A 21,584-nucleotide genomic window follows, 5' to 3' on the forward strand; every position below is an offset into this window, starting at 1 on the left:
TTTTTATTTTCCTACTCCTAAGATGGGACTTGTTTTGAAAAGATGTGACAAAAGGATACAAGATAAATGGAACTCACCCCAAAACTGTCACATCCTCTTTCAACTACATTATCATATTCCCAATCTCATTGTGCTGTATCTATCTCACAGGCATTCTGCCACTTTTAGTGTGTTGCAATGTGCTGCTGCATCTGCAATCTTATGAGCCTGCTACTCTCTTTCAGATCTCGGATGCTTTAATCAAACGTGTTCAAGTATCTCAGGAACAGTGGGTCAAAGGCGCCTTGGAACCGAAAGTGTCTGCTGAGTTTGACCTGACTTTGGATAGTGAACCTTTGCTGCAGTCGATTCACCAGCTGGATTTTATTCAGATGAAATGTAGGGGTGAGCTTTTGTGATTCATTTTTTTCCCCCCTGTTTTTCATGCATCTTTCGAAACAGTGCTGGGAGGAAGTGGACCATAGAAGGAGGAAAGAGGAATGACTTGTAATTGCTGGATAGTTTTCCAGCAAATGCAAGTTACCAAGTGTTTGCTAAAGCGATGTGCTGACTTCACATGTAATGACCCGAACAAGCTCAGACAGTGATATCAGGTGCAGTTAAAGATTTGAAAAGGTAAATTCTTCAGAGCAGGACCATCTGACAGCTCTGAAGATGAAAAAGACATTAGTTGCATGAAGCTTTATGCCATTTTGTAGCATTCTTACATTCAACACAGTTAATTCAAAATACCCGTTACTGCTGTCTTGTCAGGAACAGCTTAAGTGGTAAATAAATACTTCCCTACACGTATATGCTCGAACACGGGAAGAACCTCTGTTTCTTATATCCAGACTGTGCTACAAACCGTGCCCAGGTTAAAAAATTTGGGAGGCAGAGAATTACAAGGGAAAAGTAGTTTAACAACAACTTGATTCCATATCGGAATGATCTCAAGGGACACAAAAAAGGAAGAGGATGTTAAGAAAAGTGTTTAAAAGCAGAAGATGCCAAACAGCAGATGCCATTTGCAAAATAATAATAATAATAACAACAACAACAACACCACTAATTGTGCAGTTGTCATATGTTTAGTTTATATGGATCAGGATGTCAACCTTCATCAGAATTAAATAGACAGATACATAGACTCAATGGTTTTTAAGCCTACTGGGAATCATGCCATTATCTTCACTCACTGGTGATTCAGGCCTTAATTATGCATGTGGGTGACTGGGTAGAGGCTGTCAAAAGTTAATGAATGAGTTAAGGCTAACTATGTTGTGGTGTTATTTTTTTTCTGACTCCAGGTAAACATAAAGATTTCTGTTCAGTTCATCTGTTCTCTCTGGGCCTAAATCTGAAACCAAGAGGCCCAAGGTGAAGTAATTGGAGCGGGTAATTTGCCAGATAAATCTGTAGAGAAACAATGGGTAAACAGTTAAAGGCCAAAGTCTACTCACCAAGAACAGTTTGCATGTCGGCCTAAATGGGTTGTATTAAAGAAGTTACTCTAATAACATTTGTGAACAACATTTGCTCTTCTGAAATCTTAACAGCCAGGAAGGCAGAGAGAAAAAGTACAGCTGATAAAACTTTTCTGAATACTATCTGCAGTTATCTGTTTAAATCAGTTTAAATTTAATACTGGCTTACTTCCCATGACTCTCCGTGCCAAAGATAAAGAATTTAACTAAACTATCCACTTGGGATTGCTAATTAATAGCAGGTCACTTGAAGTGAGAACATTTTAGATATTTGCTTTTGGGCATTCATTTGGCTTTAATGCTTGAAGAATTAGGGACTTGCAGTGAGCTGGATTCACTGGAGCTTTATGGGGGCAGTAGTGCTGTCTGCTGACATTCCTATGTATTATATGAACCCAGTTAAGCTGTAGTACTGAGCTAGACACAGTCTTAGATGAAGAGGCCATCTGACAGCTTTGAAGATGAAAAAGACATTAGTTGCATGAAGCTTTATGCCATTTTGTAGCATTCTTAGATTCAACACAGTTAATTCAAAATACCCGTTAATGTGTTCCAGGTTGGTTGTTCAAACAGCTGGAATTGTCATGCAAGCTTGGTTTGTTGAAAAATGAAGAATAGGTGCAAATGGTTGCCATAAGTTCAGACATGGACTGGCCACTCTTTTCCCAGGTTCCTTTCTTCCTCTGCAAATCCCTCCTGTCTTGTGACTCAGTCCAGGGTTAACCTTCTTGCCTTGATTCCTGCCATAGCTCTTTTCACAATACCCTAATCTATTTCAGAGACGCTGCCACACATACACTACAGCCTACAGCTACTCCTTGAAGCAGCATGGAATAGCAAAAAACCCCTTCCCTACTACTTTGCTGCATCACCTTCGAGTACCCACTCGTATACTCCTTCTAGTCAGGCAGGACTCCTTCCCCTCCTCCTCCCTGAGGATTCCCCAGACACATCTCCCGCAGCGACTCCTCTCTGCTTCTCCAGCCACAAACTGCGCAAGGCTAATAATGAAAGAGGAACTGTTTCACAGTAGTCTTTCTCCCTAGTTCTGTCTGGTTTGCATCTTGAACACGGGTCTTTGCCTGTGGGCTTTCCTTCTCTCTTAATAACACTGTAGTGTGCTTGCTACAGCAGTGACTCAGGATTGACCTAGCCGAACTGCGATTTTGGAGAAGATCAGAGGTTACGTGCTTGTGAGGGTCCTGTTCTTTCACTGCATATGATCCTTTAAAAATTAATCTGTGAGGGAGAGTGGAGGGCACAACTTCCTCGACAGGCTGACAAACAGATAATGAAGCCTTAGAATAGCCTGCTGTACCCTGAGAGGAGAGTGGCTATGAGATGCATTGAACAACGTGCTTTTAAACTGCTGAGTTGACATGAGATATCAATATCATATTCTCAGCTAAGGGTGACCTGCATGAAGCGCTTTTATAATAGCAGGACATCATTAATCAAGCTCCTTAGTAGGTCTGGCTATGCCAATGCAGCATCATTCTCCCTTTATATTTTTAATCCTTTCTTTCAAAAACTCTCTAGAGGACATTAAGTTGCACAAGAAGTGGGACAGTGCTATAATTTAACATCTGAATCTTCATTTTTGTTCTGATAGTTAGCCTATATTTTTCTTTTCTTAGGACTGTCGCATTGCTGTTCGCTATGAAGCATATCTCTGTGTCCCAGTTATTCAACTCCCTTTACACTTTCCTTTGACTTTTACAAGACTTCACCCCCTCCCCTCCCAGAGGGAATCTGAGGTCAAGGTAAATCTCTGCCCATCCCTGTCTGGCCACTCTGGGAGGGAGGGAGGAGGGTGTAATCCAGCAAAGCTGGACAGGTGCTCTGTGGGAGTTTCTTACCCCTCCCTGAACTACTGTGTGGCCATGCAGTTCAGGTCACAGGCTGGACCAAAGTGAGTAGGAGGTTGATAAGGATTACTCACTAAAACTGAAATGTCCGGTGACAAATTAAAGCAGCCCAGGTCTTCCCCATAATATCATATACATATATATAGGGCCAAGTTTCATATTTTCTTCAGGAAATGGGAGTAACTGGATTTTAAAGTACAAAAACATATTCTAATCCTGCATGACGTTCCTGCTTCAAGAATTACAAGTGACTTACAAACAAGTTACCCTTGCCCAAGAATTCTGCTCTTTTTTTTTTTTTTTACCTTTTTGCCTTGTGTGAACAATCCCTAAAAACTTCCCTTCAGTATTCCCAAGAGCTTTTGGCAGGGAGTTGGAGAGGTGGAATTTTGGTGGCTTATTGAGGACGTGGGAGTGTTGATTATTTTGCACTTTATAAATTTCAAGAATTAGGTCTTCATCTAGTTTTGCAGAGGGAGTCTCAGAAGCAGAGAAGACCTAGTAAATGCGTCCTGAGAGCCTTAACAGCTTTATTAAAGTGGCAGGAGTGTGGATGACTGACGCAGCCGTATCTTCTCCAAGATTAATTAATCACTTAAATTATACATACTAACAAACACAAACAAAACCTCCAATTTAAAATGTTTCATTTAAACTTCTCATTACCTCTTAATTCCTCACGTTCAGTTTTTTGACTCTTATAAGGTGAAATTTCTGCTACTTCTCTAGACACAGTGCCTTCTAGAGAGAGCAAGGCCCGAGCTCTTCATGTGAAAAAACAAGCAGATTTTTATTTATCATACCCTCTGAATCGTCCTTAAAGATGAAGGAAAAGCAAGAAGGCTTTTCTTCTCTTTTTGCAGAAAAACCTTCAAGAGCTTATTTATAAAGCTCTTTTCTTTCATGGCACACTACTTCTGGGCTACTAACCATCTCAGTTCAGTGCAGCGGTGAGTAATGCCGACAGAAGGCCACAGTAGCTTCTCTGTTGTTTATCACAAGTATGATGATTGACTTTTACGTCACTTCCAAAATGAGGTGAAGATTTAGCCTCTGACACAGTAGTAACCATTTTCCCATAGAGTACTTGTTACACAAAACGTAATCAGTCCGTTTTGTACAAAGAAATAGAGCAGGACCAAAGAACAGCTCAAGGACTTGCTCTTGCACGGATGGAACATGGAAAATAAACTAGATGCTCGGAGTGGAGTAGGTAAAAGAAGAGCAAATTGACATTTTTAAGAGCTAAGTCAGTGAATGCTCGCTCAGAGCACTTAGCCCCTTGCGAGACCATGGAATTTTGCAGAAATGATCCTGAATGATGAAATTCAGCCTTGGGCAGAAGACCAGGCTAGGGCCTGTGCATCACTTATATCCCCTTAACCTCTGAGATTTCAATGGTACGTAAGTTACATGCCAGTCATCTCCAGACGACTGAAATGTCACTTTATAATTTCCAGTGAAGGGAGAAAAGTGAGAATTTAGTTTGGTCTAGTACAGAAAGTGTAGCGGAGGGCTCTTTCTCCATAGAGGCATAACTGAATATTTTACTCTGTTTATTTTTATTTTTGAGGTGTTGGTCTGGTTAACAGTCTTTTGGTGTTTATCCTGGGCCACTCAATAAAAAAGCATGCCTGGAGGTAACTTCACACCTGTAATTTCCAAACGAATGGAGCCAAAAGCAGTCTGCTGTGATGCTGAAGTTCCTCTTACTATCTGAACCAAGCGATTTAGATAAAAGCTGCAACTGGAACTACTTTCTTTAACAGTTTCTTTTAAGTATGGCTGCCATAAGAATAACTTCTATCCCAGCTGATTTTGATGAAAAAACTGGGGATTTTAGATTAGATTAAAAACATTATTGCGAAAAATTGTTTTTCTCCTTTCAGTAGAATTCAACCTTTGGCTCACCACAGCGCTTAAAGGAGTGGCTGTTCTGATGCTTAATATCCCCATTCTTTGTGAGCGGGGCTTCCTGACAGCACGGCATCTCCCACGTGGCTCCACAGTCTGAGACACCCCTCCTTTCCTCTGCTGTTTGCTGTTCCCTCTCTCCTCTTGGAGAGAAAGGGGCAAAACTGCTGTAGCACGGGAAAAAACTCTTCCAGCCAGTGACCCCTAGAAAGGAAACCAGATGTGAGACTCCCAAGCGGTAGCTGTTATGAGGTACCGCAGAAGTACTTCCAAATAAAAATGTTTCAGCCTAAATATCTCTATTTCAGCCAAATTATTTGCCCAACCAAAGAACAACATTTTTACTGGGTTTTGTTTTAATGACGAGAAAGGAACCATTTTGTTGCCAGCCCTATTCCTAACTAATATTGCCTCCCCTGTGCGAGTAGGGAAGTGACCAGTCGTCATATTGCTCACAGCACAGACGAAGGGGTTAGGGCAGAGTTACACTAATCTGTACTCAGTTCCTATTACAGTGCCACCCGTCCCGTTACTGCAGCTGGAGAAGTGTTGCACCCGAAACAACAGTGTGACATTGGCCTGGAGGATGCCACCTTTGAGCCACAACCCAGTGGAGGGTTATATCTTGGAACTTGATGATGGAGATGGCGGCCAATTCCGAGTGAGAATTTCATTCAGCATTTATTTGTGTTTCTTTGTATTGAAGTTTCCTCAGGATATGGATTTGTGTCTGTCTGAGGGGGGGAATAGGAAGTAGGGAAGATAGATACAATTTGCCAAAGCGTCCTTGCTTCTGTTGCATAGATCTAGAAAGCCCTGGGTGCAGAGTCTGCTCTTCAGAGGAATCCCTGGCTTGGATAGGAAGTCTGATTGATTGAAGTTTTTCTTCAGGCTCTGGCAAAGAGGGCCTTGTTGAGTTGGAATTTCAGGTCACTACCATATTTAATATGTGACCCACATGGAGCATACCAGAGGAGAAAATTCATACTATCTACAGGAGGTGGAAGTATTGCATTCCACAAATCAGAAATTTCTTTGAAGCTCGTACTCTAGCATTCCCGTTCCAACAGCTGAGCTTCTTGGTCAAGAAATGCAATTAAAATTGTTCTGGTTTTCTGAGTAAAAAGTGGATCCTGCATTAAAATATCAAATTTTAATTCTTTTCTCTGGGTGTGGGCGAGACCAGGCTAACAGAAGCTTTCCTCTGACATGGCTGCGATGGTGTTGGTAAGTATGGGAAAGTATCCCAACTGCTGTCCTGCCAGACCTTATATGCCACAACTACTTACTCATGCTTGCACATGTGGGATACCTCTAAGCTCTTGCCCCCTCCCCCCACATGCTGATAACAAATTATAGAAATAATTCAATTGGCTTTAAGCCAGCCATGTCTGTCCTGCTGGAAACTGTGGCCTTTCCTCCAGAGGCAGACTTGCTGCTGTTGTTCATGCTTTTATTACTTCAGGATCGGACTAGCCCAATGCATTCCCTAGGGCAGAATGCCTTGAAACCATTTGGAGGTCGTTGCAGGTACAGCAGCTCTCTTCACAAATGGGAATTTTTGCCAAGAATATGTGATGCCATTTCTTCAGGAGCTGCAAACTGGCTTCTCACTGGAAACCTAAGGTCTCTAGTACCTGAAGGCTTCTAAAGCTGAAAATGGCGTGGTATTGTTCCATCTGGGCCACTGCTTCCCTGTGCCAAGCTGCTACATCCGTAGATACATAAAGGTAGATTTGGATGCCCCTCATTAGAAGAGAGAGAGGTGTTTTGCGGAGGGCACTGGGTTTTTGGAACATCTCCTTGATTCCTTGGTCCAAGTACTGTTTCACCTGTGTTTAAAGAGGCTGGCCTCCACGACTGAAAGGGTGAAAAGGCATTTCTGTGAATGACCGGCTGAGAGCTGCTGATACAGTTACTATTACTAGGTAAACATGTTATCGGTGTGTTATGAATGAGATGTTATGGATGAGGTGTTATGAATCTGAGTGTCTTGGATAAGCCTTTTCAAGTGTTACTCACATCTAAATAAATACCTGTGAATAAACAAGATTTCAGGCTGGTGCGTATCCAAGGTGAGGGTGCATCTTGTTCCATTTGTGTGTGGCATTTTATATGTGGCAAAGGTTTCAGGACTGCCAATGCTTTTGTGTCAAGATTTTGTATTGAAAAGACATGAAATCATCTCAGACCTTAAAGCTCTAGGATTATGATCTAGATGTGAGAGTTGTCTAACAAATGCAACTTTTCACTGAGATTGTATATTTTATAATATGGAGATAAATTAAAGTGCTCTGTTAAAACTCTTCTCTCTCTCCATGAAAGATCATAGGCTAACTCAGGGCCCAAAAAACTTTGCTACTTGTAGCTAGTGCCACTGTAGCCACGTGGCCAAACACATGCCCTGTTGTAAACTTAAGTAATCCCTTTCTTATTCATCACATAATTCTCTATAGGTTCATAGCAAAGATTGGCAGGACTGCTCCTGGGCGTATACTTAAGTGTCTTACTGATTTGGGGCTTAAGTGGTCTGCTTAGTCACAGTCTTAAACTCTTTAGAAACTCTTTAGTTAACGGATTTCACAGAAGCAGAGAAATCAGAGGTGGAAAGGCTTAGATTTTCCTCCTGAAGTATTTCACATTATACAAGTGCTTGCTCTTTTAAACATCATTTCAGACATTTATGATGTCTCTGCGTTAGCCGCTGTTTTATCATGTGATGCATGTGTTCCTAATCTTCAGCAGTTTGACTTCTTTCAGCTCTTTAGTTACAAGTTTCAAAATTATATTTTAACGAGAGCATGAGACAACCTTTCTAACAGAATAAAACTATGCTTACTTTGTTTTTCATTCTTCCACCTGACAAAAACTTTTTGGTTTTGCCCTACATTAATATATATAAGAATGGCCATGGTGGGTCAAACCCTGGGACTACTGTCCAAGATAGTATTTCAGAGTAGGTGTTTAGGAAAACAGTACAAAATTTTTTCTGTGTTGCTCTTTACTGATGTACCCTCCCAGCTTTATCTTACTTTGTCCACTGCTGATTTTCCTTGATGTCTCCTCTGCTGTAGTTGTCCATGTTTTAAGAGCATAAACTCTACAGTCTCTGAAGCAATGAGAAGCTTTTTACATGTAGTTTATATTTAAAAGTCTTACTGTGTGATCATGAGGTAAATAATAGAAACACTGTGATAGTGAATAAATAGTTAAACTGTGTTCCCCTCTCTCTCTCTCTCGCTCTCTCTCTCTCTCGCTCTCTTTTTTTTTTTTTTTTGCAATGCTTAGGAAGTATATGTTGGCAAGGAGACTCTCTGTACTATTGATGGCCTTCATTTCAACAGTACCTATAATGCAAGAGTCAAAGCTTTTAATTCATCAGGAGTTGGTCCTTACAGCAAGACAGTTGTTTTACAGACATCGGATGGTGAGGTTTCTTTTTTGACCATTTCTAAATAAAAAGCTGCAGGCCTCAGTGGCAGGATACTTGCTTCCCATTATATCCACTAATATATTTGGCACTAAGAAGCATAGAGATTTTGGATCGGCTCAGTGGAGGGGTCAGGGACTGGGCATGCACAGACTGAGCTCCCCTCCTAGCATGAACCTGGGGGTCAGAGCTGAAGAAGGCAGAGCAGTAAGGCAGGGCTATGCTGCTGCTGTCCCTGCTGTCCCTTCTTTGTATAAACCAGAGGATTGCATAGCATGACCCTCCACCTGCATGCATCTTTCTGTGTGCACACTTTTCCAGTGCTAATTGGATCTAATGCACATACAGGTGATCTATTCTGCCAAGTGTATACGCAGAAGTCAATGCCTAAAAGCAGCTGTTGGTGTATTCAGTTGGCTGTTGTAGTGCACTAGGGCTGAAGATCAAACCTGCAGCATCTCAGGGAAACAATTCAGCTCTAAATTCACTAACTATAAAATTAAACTAGTCCATTTCTTTAGGCTTTTGGGGATTTTGTGTTGTCAATAACACTTCAGGTTTCAAATCATGCAATTTTATTTGGTTGTAGAGGTTTCGGGTTTAATTAAAGATTCTGATTTGTTTTAGCGTAAAGAAGCAGTTATGCAACACACTGAGTATATCTGTATGCCACTCCCTGTCTCCACTTCTCCATCATCTCTTTGGCACTTGTGTTTTTCTTCAGTACTGATGCAATTTCACAGTAAGGTTTGGTAAGACAGGGAAGGGAATTCATGCATGTTCCTGTGTAATTATACTTGACATCCGTAAGAGCATTACAAGAAGTTCATCTTCGTTAATGATATTGTAACGAATCCAGGAGCACATGCTGGGAGTAATCACTTCTACTTTTATGCTGTATTGCCAAAATAGGCCAATATAAAATATTTATACTTTAAGAGCTTTTTCTCGTTTTTGTTTTTTTCCTTTGATAAGCTAGTGAAATCAGTTCTAACCAACATGGACACACTGGAACTCCATTTCCATTAAAGGCAACCTGAATTTACTTATGTGAGCAGTTTCTGTACTGTGGAGAAGCCTGTGGAGCAGTTTCTGTACTGTGGAGAAGCCTTGGTCTCCTCAGTGCCTGTTATTACCGTGTGAGAACAAAGTCTCTGCTCTTAGAAGCTCGCATTCTAAGAGATAAGCACAGATAATATAAGGCACATGAGTAATTTACACTTCCACAGCACCTTTAAGCTAAACGAACTGAAAAATATCTTTCAAATTTTCATAGGCTATGCAGATGGTATGAAGCATTCGTTCCTTCCTCTCTTAGTAACCAGCGGTCACTTCTGAGCTGAAAAGCAGCTGGGTGCATGCGCAAAGCAATCTTGTGTAACTGCCTACAGTAACAAGGAAAGATTGTCTTTGTTACCCAAAGGTGCAATGGGGGCTTTAGGAAGGTGGAGTCTTATTCTCCTAATTGCAGTAAAGCAGATGACACTTCAACGCAGTCCATTCTGCCCTAATGCTGCCTTTCTTTTTTTTTTCCTGCTCAGTGGCATGGTTCAGCTTTGACCCCTCCTCAGCGCACAGAGACATAGTGCTGTCAAATGACAACCAGACGGCCACCTGCAGTAGTTACGATGACCGAGTTGTTCTCGGCACAGCAGCCTTCTCCAAGGGAGTGCATTACTGGGAACTGCATGTGGACCGCTATGATAACCATCCAGATCCAGCTTTTGGTATTGCCAGGATTAATGTAGCCAAGGACATGATGCTAGGCAAGGACGACAAAGCATGGGCCATGTACGTTGACAACAACCGCAGCTGGTTTATGCATTGCAATTCTCACACTAATCGGTAAGCACTATCTGCGCACCTTTCTTATTATTGATTGTTTTTTCCACTTTGCAGCAGAGGAAGGGATCTCAGGAAGTCCACCTCCCTACTAATTATACCTGTTTTATTCATGACAGCAGTCTGTCTCAACTGTTTTTAAAATTCACCAGTGACAGCAACATCATTATCTTCCAGAGCATTCTGTGTTGGTGTTTCTTATCCTCACTGTTAGCAGGTTTCTCCTGAGATCTAGCCTAAATCTCCCCTGCTGTGATTTAAGCCAGTTACTGTGTGTCCCACCCACAGTATCAGTAGACAAGGGCACAACACAGTCTGAGATGCTGGATTGCTCTTCCGTTGCCGGAGGAGTGTGAGCGGAAAGGTGATTGATTGTCTTCTCTAGAAGGATTTTTGGCTGCAGGGTTGCATAATAATTAGGCAAGCACACTGGTGATTTCCTGTCTTAAAAAAAACATAGGTTTTTTTTTTTACCAGTCCCGAAAGCTAATTAAATGTAACACGATAGGTTATACCTAGCATGATTTGGACACAAGGGAATCTTTCCCGCTGAGGACTAAGTGACAGCTTCTGTCCAATTGAGCCATTGTATTGAAGAGCTTTGGAAAGTGTCTCAAAAAGTACAGCCAATCTATAAAAGAAGGATTTGAGAATGCCCTTTAGCTGTCATTACCAAAACTGTCTTTCTCTCATGAGATCAGTGGATCTATGTGCTCCGTGCGGCAGAATAGTGGGAAGAGGTCTTATAGCTGGGGCTAAAGCAGGAGCTCCAGGGCCGGATCACATAGAGACAATACATATTAGAGCAGGGTGAATATCATACTGACATGGTTGCACGGCTTTCAGCGCTCGCGGTAGCACTCTGCCTAGCGCTGGCTGTGGTTTCTTTGACATGATGCTACACTGTGTAGGGAGACACACTCAGCCTCACTTGAAGCTCTCTGGGGTGTATCAGCAGTGCAGAGAGAGCTGCACTGCTCTCTGTCAGTTTCCCACAAGAGAGTCAGGCCCCAGCTGAAGGTCAGCTGAGTACTAAGGGAACCAAGACCATTAAAAAGATCTCGGCTGAGGAGTGTGATATAGGATCCTAAGTCCCATACGTATTTTGGAAAATGATCAAAGTGTTTGTATGCCTGTTCTATCATGATGGGAAATTGATGTACAGATAAAGTGACTGACCAAGCACATATAGCCGATCTGTGGCAGAGCATGAATCAAATTCAATTTAGTTTTCTACTGACTGCCCTAGCAGGTCTTCCCCACCCATTAGCTCAGATGTTCTTTGTGTAATACCAACTGATTAAAAGAGAGGCTTGCAGTGATTCTGAAAATGCTTGAATATTTGTATTATCTCCTTAAAGAGATAAGTTCATGCCAACATTCGCTGTGCCCTAAAGCTAATTGCAATGGCTCTTGTTGAATACAGTCATTTATACTCTAAAACATATTTGTATTTGAAGTAGGTATACTGCAGCTGCAGCAGTGAGATACTTCTGAAAACAAAAGGGTTCCAGGGGCAGTGGGTGCCATCTGCCAGTCTTTCATTGCTCCAATTTATAGCTCATTCTTTATTCTGTTACTTAAACAGCATTACAAGTGATAAACATGAAACAACAAACAAGTAGTTTGGGATATTTTACAGAATCACAGAAGCACAGAATCGTTTCTGGAGATCATCTAGTCCAACCTCCCTGCTCAAGCAGGGTCCTCTAGAGCATATTGCCCAGGATCACGTCCAGACGGGTTTTGAATATCTCCAGCGAAGGAGACTCCACAGCCTCTCTGGGCAACCTGTTCCAGTGCTCTGTCACCCTCCCAGTGAAGAAGTTTTTTCTCAGGTTCAGATGGAACTTCCTGTTTTTGACTTTTATAGTCATTTTGACTTGCAGTTCATTATAGACAGGGGGAAGAACTTTGTAGCTGGATCCAAAGCTATCTGACTCCAGAGGCCTTAGGTCATGTCCTAAATCAGTATAGAGTAAAATAACATGAGTACGATAAATTTATGAAAAGGTTCTCTGTCCCTTTAACATCTTGATTAGATTTAGGGCAGAAGTAATGTTAAGCTGTATTCATTTTAATGCTCTGTGAAACAGCTTATGTTTTCTGGAAAAATGCTGGCAAACATTCTGTGTGCTACTGTCCCAGAAACCTATTTTATGGATTTGGTCCTAGGCATAGTCCTTCAGGCAAGCAACACAACAGCTAAGCAAAAGCATTTTTTCTGGGAAACACAAACAATGGAAACACTTTAGATTTCCAACCATTTTGCCTAAACAGGAGGACAAAGTAGTTTCTGCTGATGACAGTTTCCCAGTTTTTACTAAATCAAACACAGAGCTTTTACAGGCACGTGCAAAAAATGGAGGGACCAGTGGAATGTTCTTTCAAGTGAAGTGCACTTACGAAGGGCACGTATTCTCATGAAACCGCATGCGCTTCAATGAATTTAGGTCTAGGCGTTATATTTTTAACCGTGACAATCAAGTAGGTCAATTTGTTAACTCAGGTGTAGCAGTCTTGTGGAAACAGTTGTTGCTGCCTGCTTACTGTTCCCCACTGGAGACGAGTACATGACAGCACAGTATCACCATCCAAAGAAGATATATCGTCAGCTGTTAGCCTCTCAGATGTTATTGTGATGGAGGCTATTTCATAGTAATCATTGCATCCTTATGAATCTTTATGAGAATAAACTAGGGCAATACATAAATGAACGGCTTCAAGGATGAGCAGAGATGGAGCTTAAAGGGCCTGGTCATGGAACCTGCCAAGCTGAGAGTACTTTCCTGTTCTTTTGGCTCTTAGCTTGAGAAACTGGACTCATGTAGATTCTTTAAAACTGGCAGGTTAGGCTTGAGTTTTATACTGCCAGAAGAATAGGCATGAACAGAAGAAACTAAGGCTAGCAAAAACAAGGGAGACCTTTAAGAATGGGTTGGGCAAACATCAGTTAAGAATATGCTTTAGAGCAGGGATGTAGATTACGGAGGTACCTTTCAGTCTTGTTGTTTTTGGAATTATGAATTCACCCCACAGATGTATGCCCATTGCCTAGAGGAACTAGCATTCATTGCAATGGATCTGTTCCTTGGCAAAGTTCCCAAAAGCAGGAGTACCTTGTACTATAGGTGATATTCTAGCCACGACATGGTTATATAAAGAAAGAGACAGAAATCACACAAAAATCTTTTATACTGAAATACAGTGATTAGCAGTCCAGTGGGAGAAGTAAAAAAATCTAGAGAATTTGGAGTGTCATCTAAAAGCCCACTGCAATCAGGAGGAGTCTCTGCTGACTTCAAAGGTCTTTAGAGCAGGCATTGATCAAACAAAAATATTATAATTGACTGAAAAGTACGGTTAATGTGGAATTGAACTAATTCTTTGGTTTATTAAACAGTATTCATAAATTGTTGAGATTTATTTTTTGATAATAGGGAAACTTTTTGCTGTTCTCTATTCATAAAGTGAATGCATTCCATCCTCTTTTGCAAATTTTCTGAACTGCTGCTGAAAGCATACTTAAAATAACAGACTCCACTGCAACAGTCAGTTTTCATGGTAGCCAAATTCCTTCATTATTCCTCAGACCTTCCAGGCTTACTCACAGCCTTTGTGCACAGTCAGCACCCAGCACCTAGTGTTATACGCAGAAATAAATAAGTACTTGCAGGACTGTGTGAAAAGAGGTGTGAGAATTGGGATTTACTTGAAATGATGAAGGAGTACTGCATATCTGCAAAAAGTGATTGTCATTTAATAAATGCTAGGCATTTATTGAAGAAATACTGTAACAAAAAATTTTTCCTTTTGTATGGCCTGCAGATTATGAGCCTGTAGTGTGACTGTTTTAAGTAGTTTAAACATGCATTACAGTAAAGCAGCAGTTCTTTTGTGCACTGCCACAGAAGTGTGTCAGGAGAGAGCATTACTTTGAGTCTCTTCATGTAGCCCAGGGAACTCATGGGAAGCCCAAGCAGAGCAGCTGTTCAGCCTCAGGAAAGGTCCAGCCTCCCCTCTGGCAGCGTGGCCAAGTATCACCCCCGTGCCTTTGCCCGGGCTGTACTCTGTCAGAACTTGTTCACTGTGGCAAGGTGGAGGTGAAGATTTACCTGCTTGAGTCCTGCAAGAGTTGCGGCAGAGAAGCGAAGGAGACCCCGTTCCTCTGCTCTGCCCGTGCTCCCCTCGGGATCCTGGAGAGGCCTCAGCTGGGTCATGCTGTCCCGCCTGCTCAGCTCCGCTCGGCTCCGCAAGCAGAATGAGCCAGGCTTCCCCCCCGGCGGCTGCAAAGAACCGTCATCCAGTGTCATCGTTTAGCACACAGCTAATTAGCCCTCAGGAAGTAGTTTACTATATGGGAAAGAGCATAATAACCTCAAAAAGGCAAAGTAAGCCGTTTTTGTTCCCCGAGAGAATCAATGTCATTTAAAAAGATGCCATAAAATCTGTCTTAAAACACGGCAGGATATAAAGCCTGGGGAACTACAATCAAGGTTGTTCCTAAACAGGGAAAAAATAACATAACCATTTATAAATGGCTCTAGATCGTAAAACTGCCACTTCCCACAATATCATCATGAGTTTTATGATATTATTGAGTGTTTTTAATAAAAACAAACTAAAACGGATGCTGAGGTTAGGTAAGCATCTCAACTTCTGTTGAAAAATAATACGCTTTATGGTTTTGGAGAAGAGCTCAAAGGCAAACCTATTCATGCTTATGGTACTAGAAAGCAAATAAAAGGGACCTCAGAACTGTACAGGCTTAAATCTAACAGATCTGAGGGCCAAATTCATGATTCGCAGCCATATTGTTAGTCTTTGAAGAGCTTGAAATGCAGAAGTCAGAATACTACATTCCTCACCTTCACAGGTAAAACTGTCTTTAACCTCGGAGGACACGGCATGTGGCACGTAAATTAGTCTAAAGGAAACCAGTTTGTGCCACCTAGTGGACAAGATGAAAATTCCTTACTATACACTATATTCCTGAGAGGATTTTGATTTTTTTCCCCGTTTTTTTTTTTTTTTTTGATGTTTTGATCTATTCCTACCCATTCTGATAAATGTTGTGTTAAAATTGCATTTATCTTGTGAATTATGTGTGCCTCAGGAGAGGGCATAGGACAAAAGAGGGTTGCTTCCTCTCCTTCTGCAAATTATTTAAAATCTAATTTACCCTGAACAAATCATGTCAGGTTGTAATTCCGCTGCAGAGCCCCCACGATATTTGCAAAGTACCAGAGCCTGTGGCCAATCTGCGTATCTAGCAAATTTCTTGCTCAGTGCTTTTTAAATGCTAGGTTTGACTAACCCCCAAAGGAACGTGCATTAATGTCAAATTATTCATGCATGTAATAGCTGGCTGAATGTGTCATGGCAAGCTCTGATACAGTGGTAGCTCTCAGCAGCTGCTCCTGACACAACCAATTATGACTAAGATTAACAATAGCGCCCCAACACTTGAAACAACTCTCAGTCCAACAACTGGATACCTTGTCAGTCATGGAGCTACACTTACCTCTAGCCAGTCCCACCTTCCCTTCCTCCCCTAAACCAGTATCTGGTACACCTGTGCTGGCTCTGTGGCCTCTGAAAAATTAGGTCTTTTTAGGGAATTTCAAGATGAGTACTTCAAACAGGCAGTCTGAGTCTGGGGCTGTTAGCAGAAATATGACTTAAGAATGAATGCCTGGGAAACAAGCTGTCTGCTTTTTCATTCTCTGCAGGGCATCACTCCACTCTCGCAGGGACATTCTGAGGAGCCGTGTTTCCAGACTCCTGTCCTGCTTGCTTAGCGCTGAAATCATCTGCATATCTGCCCATCTGTAGTCAGCCTATGGGATCTGTTAGTTTTGGACATCATTTTCAGCTCTTAGCTAGCAACTGGAGATGAGATGGACCTAATTTCTCTTTCAAATACCCTAGTTAAGCTCTGATGAATGTGGTGCCTGTACTTCAGAAAAAGCTGTGGTTTAGCCATTGCCAAATACTGTGGGAATAATCATTTCACTGTGTTGCTCCATTTTTCCTTTGCTTTAGTAAGGCTGCTTTGTCATGGAGAGAGCAGCTGCAGTGTAGCACTCTGCCTTCATTAAACCAACAAGGTGCTCATTTTATATTTCTTAGGACCGAAGGGGGAGTTTCTAAAGGTGCCACTGTTGGTGTGCTCTTGGATCTGAACAAGCACAACCTGACCTTTTACATAAATGGGCAGCAGCAAGGGCCTCCAGCATTTGAAAATGTTGAGGGTGTCTTCATGCCTGCATTAAGCCTCAATCGAAATGTCCAGGTAAGTCTTCTGTAGCTCAGTTTGACTTATCTTGCTCATCTAAAGGAGAACGTATGCTAACTCACCGCTACTGCTGTGCCTGATAATATCATTTGTAGGCAGTCACTATGGATATGAGCTCATCCTTCCCAGATGCACATCTGGGCTACTAACACTTTTTTGAAAACTGTATTTAACATTCTGTCTCGCCTCCGAGTTGTGAGGAATAATGCTGTAAAAACAAGAAAAAGTACATATACACACACATTAATTTCTATACTCACGTTGCTGCAACTCTCCACTTAGAAAGCAGCAAAGTGCTAATGCTTCCTCTGCCAGATTGACTAAAAAGTATGAGTATCCTAAATACTCTTAGATTTCATGTTTGGTGATGACTAACATTGGAAAGAGAGAAATGTCAGCAGCACAGTGGTAAACAGAGCAAGGACAATGTAGGTGAGAAAATCAATCCCACAGAGAAGACCCATTTAAACATACCATTCTTGTTCTTCATGAAGTCTGGAGATTGCTCTCTGTTCTCAAGAGGATCTCCCTTTGGAGGAGCCCTCTTTAAATATAATGTGTTTTTACTTCAAGATCACCACATATAGCTAGAAATAGGACTCAGCGTGAGGGGGAACCAGGGCCTCTACCTACAGAGACATCCAGGAGCCTGAGGACTGAAGGAGGTCAGCTTAGGTCAAGCAGGACCAATGCAGCCAGGAGTGGAAGAAATAGTCATCATTTAAAACATGCAGACAGACCAAAATCAGAAACTTCACATGGCATTATTATTATATGAATATTTAGCGTCAGTTACTGGTAGCATCCAAATACTTCAGGAAGTTCTCACGGCATTATTTAATGCATGAACACGGAAGACACAGGTACTTCTCTGGGCATCTCACTGCTATTTTCAACACAGATTTTTTGCTCACCCCCCACCTCAAATTTTAACTACCTATATTCCTTTGGTTACCTGTAAGTACATGGCTTACATTTTTTTTTAACCACCACAGAGGTTACGCAGAGAGTGGCAGAGAAGGGGTAGGGGAAAAATCTTAGTTTAAGTGTATGTTTGCTATGAAGTGGTACTCTTGCACGTCTATATTGGGAACCATGGCCTCATGGAGATGTCAGGTTATAGCAGAAGCACTAAAATGCACCGTATTCTGTCCTGCCAGGACAGCAAAGACAACAGGATTTTCTTGTATTGAATACGTGGGCTTCACTGTGTGATCCCTTTCTTGAATTACTCGTAGTCCTTCATACAAAGATGCCATCCACCTTGTGGCTAGCAAGCAGCACTAATGGAGACTTGCAACCGGTGGCTAGATTTGGAAGTAGATGAAGGCACTTGGTTTCTAGACCATGGGCTATTGAAGAGAGAGAGGGGAAGGGGTAGCTGTTGATTCAGGGGCTCAGTAGCATCTCCATAAATGTTTCTGATGACTTGAGCCCGGATCTGAAGTGCCACAGCCCTTCCCCTGTCATTTACTTGCTCTTAACCTTCACAGATGCTTTCTGCTGGGGTTGTCCCAATTCTCACTTTGTTTCTAAGTGTTGCTTCTTCTTTGTGCAGGTGACTCTACGCACAGGACTGGAGGTGCCACAATGTGTAAAACAGCCAAAGTTGCCCAGCAACTAATGAAGCCCCTGCTGCCTGAACATACGCTGGATTCTGTAAGCTCTCTCAGTGTGATTTGGCACTTTTCAGTAAGTCAGTAAAAAAGCATTCTCTTCCCTAACTTAAAATATTATACAGTGTGTTGCTCGCTGAGTAAGCTGCTGGTTACAGCTAGCCCACACCATTTTTAGTTTAATAGCCATACTAAGCATAGTCCCAGAAGTGGCGCTTGATTACAAATGGGTACCTGAAAATATCTACACTGCATTGCATACAAGGGTGTATATTTTTATATATATATGTGTGTGTGTGTGTGCGCGTGCATATATATACATATATAGAGAGGTGAAAGGTAAAATGAGTGTATTTTTTCTCTCCTGGCTGGATTTGTGCTCAACAAGATATTAGGAATGCAGGAAAAATGTGTAAGACTAAGACTGGGGAGTGAACAGCTGTTGGAACAATTTACCGGGGGTGAACGGGATTCTTTTGCCACCTGAAGTCCTTAATCAAGACAACATATGTTTTGACAGCTGAAGTGGAAGCTGCAAGGTCAGTGAAAGAATTTCTGGGCAAGATTCCTTTGTTCGTTATATTGAGGAGCTCAAATGGCCATAATTACCCCTTCTGGTGCTAAACTGTATTAATCTATCGATTACGTTCCCCTAGAAGTTCCGTGGCAGAACTTGCACTTATCTTCAATAAGAAAAAGATTGCTCTCCAAATACTTTCATAGTTTTGCTTATTTTAGCTAGCACCATGGGATGTGCAGAATTCACATACAAGAAATAGAAAAGTATTCTCAATGTATTTTAGTGTTTCTCATTTAAATATGATTGTAGACACTGTCACAAATGGAAGGTCTGATTGTGGTTATCAGCGAATCTTTTGAAAAGGGAAGAGGCCTTTGAATTGAATTGATAAAAGATTTCTTTAAATACGGTACAAAGTATTCCATGTAGAGGAATGCTGCTTCCTAGCCTTGATCCTGATAGATCCCAGGCAGCTGTAGTTCCGATGTAGCTTCAAGATCAAAAGCCTTAATTTTCTATTAGATTAGGGTGAGCTAAATAATGTTTTGCTCCTAGTGAAGCATTTGAGCAAGAGAGACTCATAGGCTTAATGTTAAATGCATTCTTTCGAATTTTTCTGGACTGGGACATAAATCTTTTGTGAGTCTTGGTTGTGTCTTGCATCTCTGGTGAAAATGAGAAACCGTTTCAGGTGCTGGCCATGACAACTTGAGTCTGATTGGCATGGAACTTCCCATCACCATGGCACTTTCACCTGCATGCTACTCTCAGAAAACACATCGATTTGTTTGTGTGTGTCTGTTCTTCTGAACCGAATTAACATGTGAGAGCATGTGTGTACAGCGGTAATGTGTACAAGCAAGATGCAGGAGGCTGCAAGAGTCCACAATATCTAGGATTTAGCCAGTCTAATCCTACTCAAGTGTGGTGCTGTCGAGCAGGAAAATCATAGACCCTTACATGCTATTGATGTACTATTTCCTTTTTCCTAATCCTACTGCTTATATACCTTTTCCTCTCCAAGCATATGTATGCACACACATGCCTGTGCTTTTAGACAAGTAACTATTAAACCTGAAAACAAATATTCTAACCAAAATCAAGCTTCCTGCCTTGCTTAAACCACTGCCACAGGACAAACAGCCCAGGCCTCTCCTGGAACAGCCTGCTGGCCGTTGCTGCAGGTGCACTTTTGTCTCTAGCTTGAGCACATCACTCAGGTAGTGCTGAGTGATGGCAAGGCTTCACTGTGACAGAGCAGCCAGGATCCTCACTGGTGTCATCCCACCTCTCAGCCATTGTGGGGAGAGGGAATCAAAAAAGAAGGCCACCCAGAATGAAATAGTCACAGACTGTTGCGCAAACCAAAAGTAGTCTGTGATCAGGTTACCTGTAACTAACTAATCATTTATAGCCCACCTCTCCTACAGAACAGCAATGCACCTTCAATGATGTCAAGACTGACATAGGAAAGAAAGCCAACAACAAGGAAAAAATAACTTAAATGCTTAAGTGGGAAAGCAACTGTACTTTCTTCAAAGTCTGAAATGGATTGTACTAGTAAACTTTTAGACACTGGAATAACTATGCTACACTCATCTTGATTTCTTAACAGCAGAGACCAACTGTGTTTTAATTTTTGATTTTATTTGATACCATATGAACTTGTGCAGGATTTTCTAATTCAGTGGGTCTGTTTTAACCTACCTCAGCTAGAATGCTACTGGACCCTGAATTTCCTCTTGAGTGTGCTCATTGTAAAACTGTCTTTTACAAACATAAAAGTTGTAATCATAGCATTGGCTTTGAGTATTGCCTGTCAGAGCAGCGTATGGGTATACTGTACATAAATTGCGTGTAGTTTTTTTATATTGGGAAACATCCTGTGATAATTTTAATACCAGAAGGCACTCCACTTCCACTTTTAGTATTAAAAGCAAAGGAGTATTGTTTGTCTTGGGTAAAAGGACTGAACCTTTGTCTTTACTCCCAACTTCTCTGAAGAAAATTCAAATGAACTTAAAACTTTCCAATCTTCAGCCATTGCCAGATGTTTAAAATTAATTCTGAATGGGTTTTAGAAGTGCTTCAGAAGTGTTTGTGGTACTTGGTTTTGGTTTTCATAGTTGCTTTGGTATCAGTTCCTAGAGTGTTGTACCTTTGGGAAAGCGCAGCGAGTGATACAGGTTACTAAGTGCTAATAGAAATATGGACAGTAGATAGGAACATGCTTCAGATACGCAGGGAAGCTCATTTGTTATTCTCTACACATTCTAGCAGTCACAAAAATAGGGTAGAGACTAGCTACCGTTACAGTCTCCTTTCAATGTAGTGGAAAAGCAGATAAAAGGAAGGCAGGTAGAAGTAGGCATCCTGCATTAGTAATACCGATTTAGCCTAGGTCTAAACAAAGTGGGCGCATGTGTTGGTTGTGTACACATTTAAGGACTTGGATTCAGTCCACAGCAGTATACCAAGTTACCCCAAGAGAGTGCAGTTTCTCTATGACTTCAGCTGGGTGCATTTTGGCAGTCTCGTTAACAGTAATAAATGCTTAAGTAGTTAGAATTATGTTAGGAGACCAATTGCTCCACGCACAACTATTTACGAGGCATGTCCAGATGTCCGTG

General features: G+C 41.6%; 1 protein-coding gene across 7 annotated transcripts in view; it reads left to right on the forward strand.

Moving 5' to 3' along the window:
• TRIM67 (tripartite motif containing 67) overlaps positions 1 to 21,584 on the forward strand; it is a 38,937-nt gene that overhangs the window by 16,393 nt on the left and 960 nt on the right. Inside the window, exons 5-11 of one of the 7 annotated variants that reach the window (XR_011140305.1) lie at positions 225 to 384; positions 5,752 to 5,909; positions 8,537 to 8,675; positions 10,220 to 10,523; positions 16,653 to 16,815; positions 18,377 to 18,973; positions 19,646 to 21,513. Coding sequence is in view for 5 of the 7 variants with exons in the window: in XM_068939070.1 (XP_068795171.1) it covers positions 225 to 384; positions 5,752 to 5,909; positions 8,537 to 8,675; positions 10,220 to 10,523; positions 16,653 to 16,815; positions 18,377 to 18,442 (990 nt within the window). In the remaining 2 variants the exon portion in view is untranslated. Of the gene's footprint in view, positions 1 to 224; positions 385 to 5,751; positions 5,910 to 8,536; positions 8,676 to 10,219; positions 10,524 to 16,652; positions 16,816 to 18,376; positions 21,514 to 21,584 lie in introns of those variants that run through there. The other 6 variants (XM_068939070.1, XR_011140306.1, XM_068939074.1 and 3 more) reach the window with 6 other exon arrangements.

This window comes from Struthio camelus, chromosome 3 (genome assembly GCF_040807025.1).
Source record: "Struthio camelus isolate bStrCam1 chromosome 3, bStrCam1.hap1, whole genome shotgun sequence".
NCBI lineage: Eukaryota > Metazoa > Chordata > Aves > Struthioniformes > Struthionidae > Struthio > Struthio camelus.